The following is a 12,970-nucleotide window of genomic DNA, read 5'->3' as shown; positions in this document are numbered from 1 at the left end:
TTCAATGTACCACATGGTGACCAACCTCAGCTCATTCGAGTACCAGGATGCCACGTTCGAAGAATTTGTTAACGTGTTTGTCAGCGGGAACTTTGGGTACGGTGACTACTTCGAACACGTGGCATCGGCTTACAAGCTCAGGCAGAAACCCAACGTGCTCTTCGTGACTTACGAAGAAATGAAGAAGGACACTCGTGACGTGATTCTCAAGGTAGCGCACTTTCTGGGAGAGCGCTATGGACGAGCTTTATTAGAAGATGAAACATTGCTTCACAAGGCGCTGGAGAGCTCCAAGCCAGAGCATATGCGAAGCGTCGTGGTCGTTGACTTTCGCAAAAGTCGCAGCCCTCACTGGAAAAAGGTATTTGATCGAAGCATGATAACCTGCAAGCAGGGCTATGAAGGGGATCAAACGAAATACAGCGTAGTACGAACAGCCAAAGTCGGAGGGTGGAAAGAACACTTCACGCCAGAGTTACTTCGACGTATGGAAGCTAGGATCAGTGAGGCAGAGCCGATGTCATCATTTATGGATCTTTGGAAGGACATCCGAGCCGAGGCATTCAAATTATCGCAAAGTGTCTGCTGAGAAGTGCCTTTTTCACTGAGCATAGAGAAAGGTCATGGAACTCGCATATCGAAATGATCATCCGGGTTGCCGAAAAGGTAGAGGGCGATATTTTAGCTCATACACTATGAGAAGAATGCGCTTTGGTAACATCTCGTAGTGGAGGCTGGCTCTCAACAACGAGGCTCACAAATGGTGTATCTGCTTTGCTGATGACGCCTTAATATGAAGCCAAAGCATCTGCACTATTCAGCTGCAGATTTGAATACATGCTTGGCCTGGTCCCATTCTTGATCAGGTTCTTTTTCGTTGAGCATAGAAGGCGAACTCGTTGCAATGGAAGGTGTATCGTGCGTTCAACAGTTCTTGTTGTTTAGTGGAGATTGCCAAGTTTACGTTCGGATGGACAGTGCGGCCACTGACGCTGTGCTCCTAATGCATTATCAAAGGATAAGATTTCCCTTCAGTGACTGCGAATCAACCATTTCGCATTTGTAATATGAATAGTTTGATCAATAAACTCCGATTACCAAGACACCAGTACACAGTTCTACCAACGATCGCAGTGAACAATACTGGTATAATGAAGTCAAGTTTGCATGTACTAACTTCGTTCTCATGACGAAATAGTCTGAACTTTGAATCTATACAGTGGAGGTTAAAAGTGATAGCAAAGTGCATATATTGCACCTGGGTACACCATGTGCTCCACATGGAGAATACAAAGGTAGTGTTAATGGCAAAAGAACAGGTACTTATGACTGCTAGCCATACTCGAGTCTCCATAAAGGCTACGTTTATCAAGATCATTGAGTGGTTACTTGAAGCTCGTTCGCATTAGGCCGACACGAAAGAGATTTTGGTCTGCCGACTGTTCGCAACAGCGTCTTCCGCCCTAACATGGCTATGGCCATAGTATGGCTTATTGGGCTGGTTCAATAAAATACTAAAGCTCATTTTCTTTAACAGCTTGAGGACCAATAACTTACCAGGTGCAGCGACCACCCTTTCGGTAGGTGACGCACCGCGTGGTGGATCCTCTGCCGCTGTAGAGTAAACACAATAAATGTTTACGAACTGCACACACATTTGGCGATAATTAAAACACTCACTCCTCTAATGCTTACGTGTCGCGGTGCTCCTCACGCAGCCTCGTCTGTAGCTTGGACGACGACTTCCATGGCGGAGGTGGGAATGTCAGCCTGCTGGAAGGCGTCATAAGCGTGTCCCTTCACTACGTGGCTATTCGTAACAATGCCTATGTTACAAGTTTTCGTGCTACACATTTGCGGAAATATTCCGCAATCATTGAGTGCTTAATGATCCCATGTATTACCGTCCTCGTGCACTTCCCTGAAGGCATTTTAATTCTGTGTTGATCACTTAATCCCCCTTTTTTCGAAAGCGCCGCCAACTGAGATTCTAGTTGATTAACCTACCTGCTTTTCCATTCTCTCCTACGCTATTTTCCTGTTCACCAATGGTGTCGCGTTCCGCTAAAGGTACCATTTACAGATAATGGCAAACTCTAAACCGGCACCGTTCAGGAGACCATGATATTACGGCGGCAATGTGCTTACCTCTTGGTAGGAGAGGTTGGTCACGCCGTGGAGACGGACCGTCCCGCTCAGCTGGAGGACTCGGCCACGGAAACCGGGTAGCCCCCCCCCCCCCCTCCTGTGGTTCTGAATATACACGCCAATGTCAAAGGACAAATCACCCAGACCATTGGACGATCACTCACCTTTGCTCTTGGGCAATTGCGGCAGCGTCGCAGCGTGCCTCAAAAACTTTCTTCCGCCACCGCTCCTGCCACTGCTCAGTGGTTTTGACGACAGGGCCTTCCCTGTTCAGCGTGTCGGCCAGCTGCTGCCCCAGCCGTCGGCTGTCGCCAACAGTGAAGCGCGGCCCCAGCTCACTGGATCTTATAGTCAGCTGGAGATGCTGCTCCATGAAGGCGACCACCGTCTCCCTCTGTGCCTCCGACACACGCGGCCCCTTCACCGGTGCTGCCACGTTTAGCGCCATGGCTTGCAATGCTCGACTGAACGACTGAACCAACCGCTTCAAAATTCGCGCCATGTGCTTGAAAGGGGGTGGTGGCTAGCGCCATCACTAAACGTTTCACAGAACTGCGACACCACCTAGCGCCATTTGAAGACATTAACCGCAATATTTTGTATCAGTCGTTTCGCATCCCAAATTGAATCTTTGAAAAGCAACACCAACACATTTTGCTACTCAGTCACAATAGCAAAATATTTCTCAACATGTTGGAAACGCTTCTCAATATATTATACGGTCCCCAAGCAGACGTCAAAAGCGTGACGCCGGCTTCCACTTCGCTCATTGGCTGTTTGCTTCCTCTCGTTCTCGCGAACATTGCGGACCACCTATTTCGTGACGTACAGAACTGACCGCCTCGGTTCTATTTTGGAACTCGTACAAGATCGCGCCCCTAATGGTACTTTGATACACCCAGTCTTCTGACAGATGACCGCTGGAATATGTTGCTTGAGTAAGAGCTCGCAGAGCATCTGAAAAAGTAAAAACGCAACAATTTATTTTTACTTAAGCAATAAGATAACGCAAAGGCAAAAGCAGTTTTGCCTACATGCACACAGGTAAGAGTGCTCCAGCATTCAGAACATATGGGATAGTGAACAAAGTTTATTAAAAATAAGTGGTTTCCTCCAATGCTTATGACTACTAATGGAACATGCATTATAGTAGTAGAATAAGCTGTAAGATTAGCCGGCCGCAGAAACTAGTGTAATCAAAGTAAAAAAGGAAAGACAAACGCACAGTTTCATCAACAATAATTACTAGTATTGAAGCAACAGAAGTAACAAGCCTAAAATCTAATTGTAAAAAGCAGCACAAATAGGTCGCGCGAACTGCATTTCTTGGAAGCTACCCCTCTACCAGCAACGCAGAAACCGTGGTGGCGCAGTGGCTTTGACATTGCACTGCTAAGCCAAATGGAGCACCATAAAACCCCGGCGGCAACACCCACACTCCTATGGTGCCAAAATGCAAAAATATAAGGTGCATTGGGCGCACGATAAAGAGCCCCGTGTGTGTAGTATAAATCCGGAGTCCCCCTCTAAAGCGTTCCTCATAATCTTATTGTGCTTTTGGCAGATGAAATTTCAGAATTTATTTACTTAGGGCAAATAATACATGCATAAGGACAAATACTTGTGTAGAATCATCTGAGAGCAGCTACGTTTAACAATATTTCATACTTTCCAAAATACGGAATTGTCACATGGTCTGAGAAAATGTCTGTTTATGCCAAAACTATTGTCATTAGTCTTATATGGCCCATTCTGCCTTACTTTCTTTTTAGCTAAATTATATGAGCAGTGTAGGTGCTCACTATGCCTAAAAATTGGCACCACTTGTTAAAGTGCATGGTATTGTTTCAAGCGACAGCTCAAGTTTGCTTTACAAATGTTCCCCTAATCAAACGATTTTCACACATCGACATCTCGGACTCCTCGGCAGGATCACTAGTCACACATGGCCCCCTTTCATGTGTTGTCCACAAACTTATGCTGATGAAGGCATGAACCTGAGTTTGCAATTGTTAATGCATGCTGTGTCATAATGATGTATTTAGGGCCACTGGCCCAAGTCAAGCCAACGGAGCTCCTGTTCTGGAAGGTTAAATTCGTGGTCTTGCCTCAGAAAGGCTCACTGTTGGCACGTTCCATGGTGAGGGTCACCTTCGTGCGGGTTGGTTGAATCGCCACAGTGTTGATTCCTTTGTGGATAATGGCAGTTGCAGTTTTAGTGGGCTTGTAGGAAGAACCCTCAAGATAACTTTGTGGTTTCAACGGGCTGTTTTGATTTTAATACATCAAGTTTTATTGAGACTGTCTGCATAGGTCGTCCTTTAGTGTTACCGTGAAGTTGACATTGAGCTGTATGTCATTGAAGACAGGAATAATGATCTGCTGTAGTTTCGCGTGCGATGGTCGCACGCGAAATGCGAAGGTTGTGGGTTTGGTTCCCACCTGCGGCAAGTTGTTTTTTCATCCACTTTAATTTCCATTAATTTATCATTTCTTGATTTCATTTATTAAGCACCACATTTCCTCTATGTTGTCCTTGGTGTCAATGCTTGGTGGCTTCGTATGATATCCCACATGACATGGAATTCAATGCACCACTCCAGTGGAACATTTAACAAACGGCGGTTCTTCTGGCATCCAGTTGGCGCTACAGATGCGTGGACCAAAGTTTCCCAGCTTACTTGAGGCCGAGAAACAAATTGCCCCGCCATGCCTGCCTACTTGCAACCTTCTTAAGATTGTGGTTTAAACAAAGTTGGTCACTTCGTGGGCCAATTAGGATACAATAGCACGACATGCATCCTTACAGTCGTTTTAGTGTGTTTTGTAATGCTAGCCATCCTGTAGGCCTTGCAGTGTCAAAGCCCCCATAACCCTAACAGCATTACCCAGTAGGGCTAACCAATAAATTTCCACAGCAGCACCACTCAGCATATCTATCAGGAGGCTTTCAATAGACTTTTACAACTCTCCTCCTATGGCTTCAGCCCACTTTTTGTCAAGAGAATACACGCTTGAAGGGTCTGCACAAGCTGAATGCACCAGGGCACCACAAACCATCCCGCCATAGCTTCCTACCCAATTCCACGTTTACTATAACACTGACAAGTTCAGTATCATGTGTACACCAAATCAAATTCTTTTGGAATCAAGTAATCCTCGCTTTTTTATGCATGCAAATATCACCAGCACTACTACTGACATATGGGTAATTTGTGGGCAAGAACATGAATTGCAAGAGCTGAAGATTGGGCAAGTTGGTAACAGGCAGTTTTCATCGTGCTGATAGTGCACACACACCAAAAAATGAGCAAGAAACAGAATAATAAAGTGCTGTCCTCTTTAGCACACTGCGTGTCCCTTTTTGGAATTTGCACGCTGCACATTCCACCATCTGCCTGTCCCTTATCTCATTAGTATGTGCGCACTGTGAATAGCATGGAAAGGAACACTGAGATCAAATAATGCTACAATGAATACAAAGAGCAAGAATCACCTTCAGATGCGGCACACCTTTAAGCGATTTAATTGTTAACTAAGCTCTTACGTCGGCCGCTGTGCTGAAAAAAAGCTTACTGAAGTTGCTATGTAAGACAGCAGTTTGGTTTTAGAGAAAAAATAGTTATGTTTACTTTATTATTTAGGCAAACTGGTGGTTCTGTAGTATTGCGAAAACGTAGCATCATCGAAAACCAGCTGAGTTTTTGAGTAATAAATAAGCATAGTCAGCTACAGAGATTAGGCTTGATATAAATGTGCCATAGTCAACAGGATTAATCAATATTTCCATGATTATTGAGGTAAAAAGAATCGCCAGCACGTCCCGACACAATACAAATGCTTTGAAGATGGTGCTTTTCTGCTTAAATTGTCTGTCAGAGCTCCAGCAAACGCAGCATGATATAATTTCCTCTAGCACATTTTAAACAGATGCTCTTTATGGCTTCTTAGTGACTTGGGAAATCAAAAGCAAGTGCAGTGACATCTCTGAGCACCTCAAAGACATTACTCCCTATTACATGGGAACAAAAACCACTGACATGCAAAATAATTTTCCGGCAGCATTGTCTCATGTCACATCATTCAGCCAAATATTTAAGGGGACTGAAGAAAAAAATAATTATCTGAGCTGCATTATTAAATAACTATTCCGCATGACCAGAAGGCAGTAGTCCCCAAAACAGGAGGCTTGGTAAGCCAGAAAAGGGACAAGAACGAAATACAGGTGGTGAAACCACAGTAAAGTTCCCGCAATTGCTCACCGTCTACTAAGGCCTAATTCATTTTTTGGTGGGGAAATATTGTCCACATAGCGTCCTAACAACGAAAAATACTGTATTATCAACTTTTGACCAAACGTGCTGATCGGCAGCAGCCAAAATAACGCGAAAATGGTCTCAAATATATACGAGCGAAACTTTGCCCGTATTTCCCAAAAGCTATTTCCCAAACCATCCCTAGGCACTCTCGTACCATGATAGAATATTAGCGCTCCGCCGTGGACAGAAGACGGCTTGCGTAACCAATAGCGCACTCTTGACCACACTAAAGCTGCACAAGAACTGCGCCAATGCCATGACCACTAGCATCTGTACGGATCTCGGTGGATGCTGAAGGGTCAAAGTGGGCTAACCTTGCAAAACTTACAAAAATGTTTCGTTCTGGTTGTTTATCTGTTCACGTGGATGTGACTCATGCTGGCTGAGTGCATAAGTGCGGCCTGGCTTTCGATAATAAACATTGTTGGAAGTTAGCGCTGTGTGTGTCCCTGTGTGTCTTCTTTTGTACCGTCATTTAATTGCGCTACCATACACCCCTTGAAGAATAGGAGAGACAGCGCCGGAGTCTTGAAAAATAAGCATTTCAGGCACCCCCTTGTATTCGTTGTCAACTTGAACATGTGCCGTTCGCATACGCTTCTCGGCGACAAAATGAAACTGACATGCGAGTTAATTACTCACAATGAGGAAAAAGTACACGAGGCAAGGAGTCATGGCGAACCTGTTGCGGAAGCGCGTTCGTAGGTACTGCCAGGGGAAATATCAAAATAAATATTGTACTTGACAACAATAAAAAGGGAAACCATACGTTTTTTTTTTTACTTAGGCGCAATATGGAAGTACAGACGAATTTTAGACACAGTGCTAGATGTGGAAGCATTGGAAAGCAGTTTCTTGAATGGGACATCGCCGGTAGTGTTTCCCTGCAATTTCAGATAATGTGTGCTTCCAAATAAGTGCCAGACATACCGCTCATTACATTAAACTTTAGTGGTCACCTACCACTTATATAAAGCCAATATAAGCGGTGGTTCTTCTTTAATAGAAGCAGGATTGTACGAACAGCACTTTTTCAGGCTAACGAGCAATATTACGGTTCATTCGCGCCTGGAGAGCCATTTTTTCCTTAACTAAAGAATATATTCCTGTCTGCAAACCTATACCACACTAGATGGACCGCTTCGCCGTCAGACTGTGATATAAAATCATCCAATAACGTTTGCTTTAGTATGCGCACCTTTTATCGCACTGCGAATTCTTTTGTTCATACAAAAGAAGAATTTTAATAAACTCCCACTTTTGTTTTGCGAGAGTTTGTGGACACCGTGCTCTATACAACGTGCACTAGAAGAAAAAGTGACACGCAGGTGTTGCAGGCAAGGCAAAGCCGGCGGAATAAAACGCACGCAGGAATGCGGTCGAACGAATACAAACTTTGGGGATGTTGTGTATCGTTCTAGATTTTATTTTCTGATCGCTCTTATCGCATAACGGGTCCTGTCATTTCACGAGTAGTCGCAAGCTCGAGGTTGAAAGCATGTGGAGATCCCTAGCGTGCTTTTCCTGCAGGTGCCGCCCCATTAGTTTATGTTGTGACTCTTGTTAAGCCGCTTGTCTCTCAAACAATCAGAATAAGTGGAGTGGAGCACTGAAGCTTAAAATAAATTTCTCCGCTTTTTGTGCACTGCATTTAACTGAACTCTACGTACAGTGATCCATTACACGTGTAGTGACCTACAGACTAACGGCAAAAGAATGTGGGAGCGATACCACCGTCACAAAGGCGGGGGCGGTGACTTAGCCCGCGCCTTTCATTTGGTCAGTTATTGCTACCTGCCGCGAAGAAAGCAAAAAAGCCAAGAATGAATCCCGCGGTCCCCCACATGAGCGGGGGCGGGGCCAAGAAGTGCCTAAAGGCAGAACAGCCCAGTCATGGAAAGCTTCTTGAGGTCTCGTGAAGTGGCAGCGCAGAATAAAAGAAAAACGCTTGTTTGATGCAGTGTTTGTTAATGGCCGGTGCGCGTCTAGTTTTCGGGTTTTCTATGAGAACAAGCTTGGAGATAACTTACGAAAACGTGACAACATAAATGAAAGGTCTCCACCTAGCTAGCAATCACTGAGAGCGTTGGAATAAGAGAGAAAGAGCCTCGCTCGGAAATAGTGCTGAATGCTTTATTGAAGTCTAATAAATCTCGTAACAGGATGGCGGACAACACATTAGGTTGTCGCTTACATGTATATGTAACCTAATTATCTAATGGAATGTCAAGGTCAGCCAGCCGTTTCCGCGTTCATATTTTATTTGTTTACTAAAGATATGTGTAAAGGCTGCATCGAACTCATTCTATTCAGTGTAGGCTGTTATCACTGAGCTGGTAGATCAGTAAGCTTTCGTACAATGTATCGCTACTCCGAGCCATAACTGCTTGGCAGTCAATCAGTGAGACAGAATTTGTGCTATGTAGTGACAGGTGGCTTACGCTATAAGTAAGCAAACGTAGGAAACTAACGTATTATTTAATTTTTTGTTCATGCGTGTTCAGCCCGCTCGGCATTTGACTTTACAAATATTTGTGCTTCGATGTATCGTGAATTTTCTCATCTCCAATCTGCCTATTCGTTCATTAACGCCGATTACCACCTTGAAAAGACTCAGTAACCAAATGATCATGCAGAGAAATATAACCGAGGAAAGCTGGTTGAGGGTTTTCGTGCGAATAATCAACCTGTGGAGATCACGTGACCCTACCAAAGGAAGCTGAGCGACTTTATTGTCACGGTGCAGGCTTAGTCACACCGATAAGGCGACACTATTTGGCTCATCCCATTTCGCTTGGAAAGAAAAGTGCACGCGATTACGGTAAGGTCTCTAGCTTAAACCAGGCATCAAAAATATGACCTGCTGGTAACTGAAGTTATCGTATTGCCGAGGAGCGGAATGTTTCTCTGCTCCCTGTGCAACATCTGTGGACAGGGCTCTTTGATCGTGGCTTCTAGCTTCACCAGTTCGCCTCAAGTTTATGCGAACAAATCTTCCGGAAAGGCCTAAATACACCCATACCACCTCTCACGCTCTGAAGTCCAGAAGGCATCTACTGAAGGCAATGCCTTCAGACGACCTTAAAGTAAGTTTTACTTTCTCGGTTTACATCTTTCTTTGTCACTTCTGACAGCGCGAGCATAACAATTCGTGAGCGTTAGTCAATGTTCACTTTTCGTATGATCATGCAAGTACAGTGTAGAAGACGAAAATAATGGCGTAGAATTAACCTGGAACGCTGAGGCCACTCAGGCGATAAAGCAGTGGCCCCATAGCAGCAATGATGGCTTTAATCGGGAATCCAGCCACGGACCACGTAAAGTAGAATCCATAGGTGGCCCGCCACGTAAAGTGGAATCTGAAAGTGCCCCCCGAAACCTACAACGCTCATGGCAGCCACCATCGACGCCACTGCGGACGCAGGTAAGGCATGCGACGGAAGGAAGCAACACCGGGGAAAGCTTCGTGCTAGGCTGTGACCCCGCTGCCGCCACCGGTAGCTCCCTGGGGATGGTGAAACATTGGGCGCATCATTACATATTACCGTCTTCATTCGGAGAAATATCGGTTGCTGTCTTAATGCAACTAAGTAGCTTATTCTTACTTCGTGAACCCGAGCTCTTCCAGAATATTAACCAGGCGTTCCGTGATGCGGTTGCCATTACAAAAACATCTATAGCAACATAGGGCTCCAAGGCCCATACCTAACAACTACTACTCGGGAACATCTACTGGTTAATCTGGAAAAATGGGGGTCATTGATAACGTTACGGTAGAAGTAGGAATGCACTGGAAAGGAAACGATGTGTGCAGGAATAAAGCAGGAAAGGGAGAAGACAAAGCGAGAGAAGCGAAAGACAACGTGTGCTCCGTTGTATATTGGTTCAGCCACTATGCGATCCCCCTAGCAATACTGTGGAATAACATCTATGGAGCCAGTGACTGTAACAGTTCTATCTGAAGAGAATAATAACGCATGCTTACTTCGTTCTTGCCTTTGTGCGCTTCTATAGTTTCAAGATGCAAGTAAACCAACGAGCCATGTTATCCATTCTGTTACAGATTGTTGAATTTTCAATTTTGAGTCTGTGGCATTCCTTGTTCTGCGGCATTTTTTTTAAATATTTTCGTGCGCCTATGAAATTTTGTACCGTGATTCCTTTGCCTTTGGGTTTCTCGGTGCTTTGAGATGCTTTTGCTCTTTTATTGTGACACAAATGAGATGTGACATCTGGTTATTTCAACTCGTCAATATTTAAAATAAAGTCATAGACACCATCCTCGACATCAGTCCAACTGCTGATCAGACACCCGCACTTTCAAAATGCGGGGCCTACACCTACACGGTACATATTTTCCAGGAGGCAGCAAGAGTGCCGAATGAACAATCACAGCTAGAATAAAGATATGTTCTCGCTATATATGGTGCTTAGTCTTTGAATTTATTTCAGAGAACCCAGAACACTGATTCAAAACACTGGTGCTCTACTCTGCCTATGTTTAGTGCGTGTGCCACCTCTTGATTTTCAATTAACTCTTTTCTTTTTCCCACAGCTCGGCACTTGCAGGCCCCAAGGCCATATTGTACCGACAACACACTCTCAACAGTTGCTTGCAGGTTTTGTTTCTGCGAAAAGTGCTCAAAATCATGGATGCTAGGAAAGAACGCGGCCGGGCTAATCTCGACTCCGAATAAACATTTCCTTCCGAAGCTAATCGCTTTATATTTATAGCGGCAATTGACATTGCATGCATTATTAAATATGCGTATACGAGAAAAAATGTCTCTAATCGCATTATTACACTATTATATGCTAACTCATTCAGTCTAAAATTTGAATAGTATGATCACTGTTATTGCAAGCTGTAACCTTTCCTAAAATATTTAAGGAAGACTACAATTCACAAGAAGGACGTTTCACGATCACTGTGATTTTGTAGCCTCCTCATAACCACTCTCTCATAGTGATCGTGAAACGAGCTGTACCCCCACAGCATGTTTGGTTTCAGAGCCAGGCTCTCGACCCAAGATGTACTCCTGCAAATCAGAGAAGAGGTACTGGGCAATATCCCGCTCAACGGAGAGCACATCATCATGGCACTGGACGTCAAAGGCGCCTTTGACAACGTAAGCCACGAAGCCATCCTTACAGGACTAGACAACCTAAATTGCGGCATGAAAATACACAGCTACGTCAAGGCATTTTTGTCCAACAGAACAGCAACAATCGGCCTAGGCGAGCTGAGATCCGAAAAGTTCAACACCCCAAACAAAGGCACACCGCAGGGATCGGTCATCTCACCCATCCTGTTCAATGTTGCCATGATTGGACTGGCCCAACAGCTAGACCAAATCGACGGCGTACGCCACGCCATGTACGCCGACGATATCACTGTATGGGTCACCAAAGGCTCACTCAGGGAAAAGGAAGAAATATTACAAGAAGCTGCGACATGCGTACAGGAATATCTCAAGGCAAGATGTCTAGCCTGCTCAACGGAGAAGTCCGAGCTCCTAAGAGTATGGCGAGGCAAGAGGAATCGCACCGTCCCAGAGGAAGTAAACATGAAGTTGAACATCCACCTTGAGGGACAGCCAATCCCGGAGAAGACGCTCATCAGGATATTAGGAATGTAGATACAATCGAACCAACGATGTACCCACACCCTAATACTACTTAAAACTGCAGCCAACCAAGTGGCCCGCATGATAACGCGGGTCTCGCGGAAAAGGCACGGCATGAAGGAAGCAGACACACTCAAACTGGTCAGAAGCCTGGTGGTCAGTAGAGTGACGTACAGCCTCCCGTACTACCACTGTACGAAGCACGAAATGCAACAAGCGGACGCAATCCTGAGGAAAGCCCTCAAGACGGCGCTCCACCTACCGCAGTCAACATCGACCGGCAAACTCCTGGCCCTGGGGCTACACAACAGTCTCGAGGAGCTCCAAGAAGCGCAGATAATCGCGCAAATGCAACGACTAAAGCTATCGGCAAAGGCAGAAGACTCCTGAGCAGATACGGCGGTGAAGCTACCATAAAGGAGACACAAAGCACGGAGACGATACCGGACGAATACAGAAACACCATCAAAGTAGCACCGATACCCAGCAATATGGACCCGAACCTACACATGGCACGAAGACAAGCAAGAGCAGAGTATGTACAAAGAACACTGGCAAATAGACACGACACAGTGTACGTAGACGCCGCTACCTACACTCAGGACAGAAACCACAAGAAAAGCAAAGTCGCAACGGTGATCAACTCGGACCTAAAAGAAATCACCAGCGCATCAATTTGGAACTGTACGGTAGTTGAGGCCGAAGAGGCAGCCGTGGCTCTAGCGGCAGCGGAGGGCTACCGATCCAACAGGTCCTTAACCATACTCACAGACTCCCAAGCAGCATGCCGCAACTACCTAAACGGCAGAATCAGCCACAGCGCGCTCCGCATCCTCCGCTCAAGTGGCAACACCGTCAACAACCAGGCCAAACACA

At 45.3% G+C, this 12,970-nt stretch overlaps 1 protein-coding gene across 1 annotated transcript; it reads left to right on the top strand.

Annotated features, from left to right (window-relative positions):
* Nucleotides 1-13: 13 nt before the first annotated feature.
* On the top strand, nucleotides 14-1,552 carry LOC140216565 (sulfotransferase 1E1-like). Its single transcript, XM_072286935.1, has 2 exons — nucleotides 14-361; nucleotides 1,538-1,552. Exons 1-2 carry the CDS (start codon nucleotides 14-16, stop codon nucleotides 1,550-1,552), a joined length of 363 nt encoding a protein of 120 aa, XP_072143036.1.
* Nucleotides 1,553-12,970: the final 11,418 nt, after the last annotated feature.

The sequence above is a fragment of the Dermacentor andersoni genome, chromosome 3 (assembly GCF_023375885.2).
Source record: "Dermacentor andersoni chromosome 3, qqDerAnde1_hic_scaffold, whole genome shotgun sequence".
NCBI classification, from domain to species: domain Eukaryota; kingdom Metazoa; phylum Arthropoda; class Arachnida; order Ixodida; family Ixodidae; genus Dermacentor; species Dermacentor andersoni.
Note: the sequence above shows the minus strand (reverse complement) of the source record. Positions and strands in the feature narration are given on the sequence as shown.

Bases quoted from the DNA above. Each gene is read 5' to 3' on its own strand.
- LOC140216565 (XM_072286935.1), top strand. From the start codon at position 14: ATGGTGACCAACCTCAGCTCATTCGAGTACCAGGATGCCACGTTCGAA.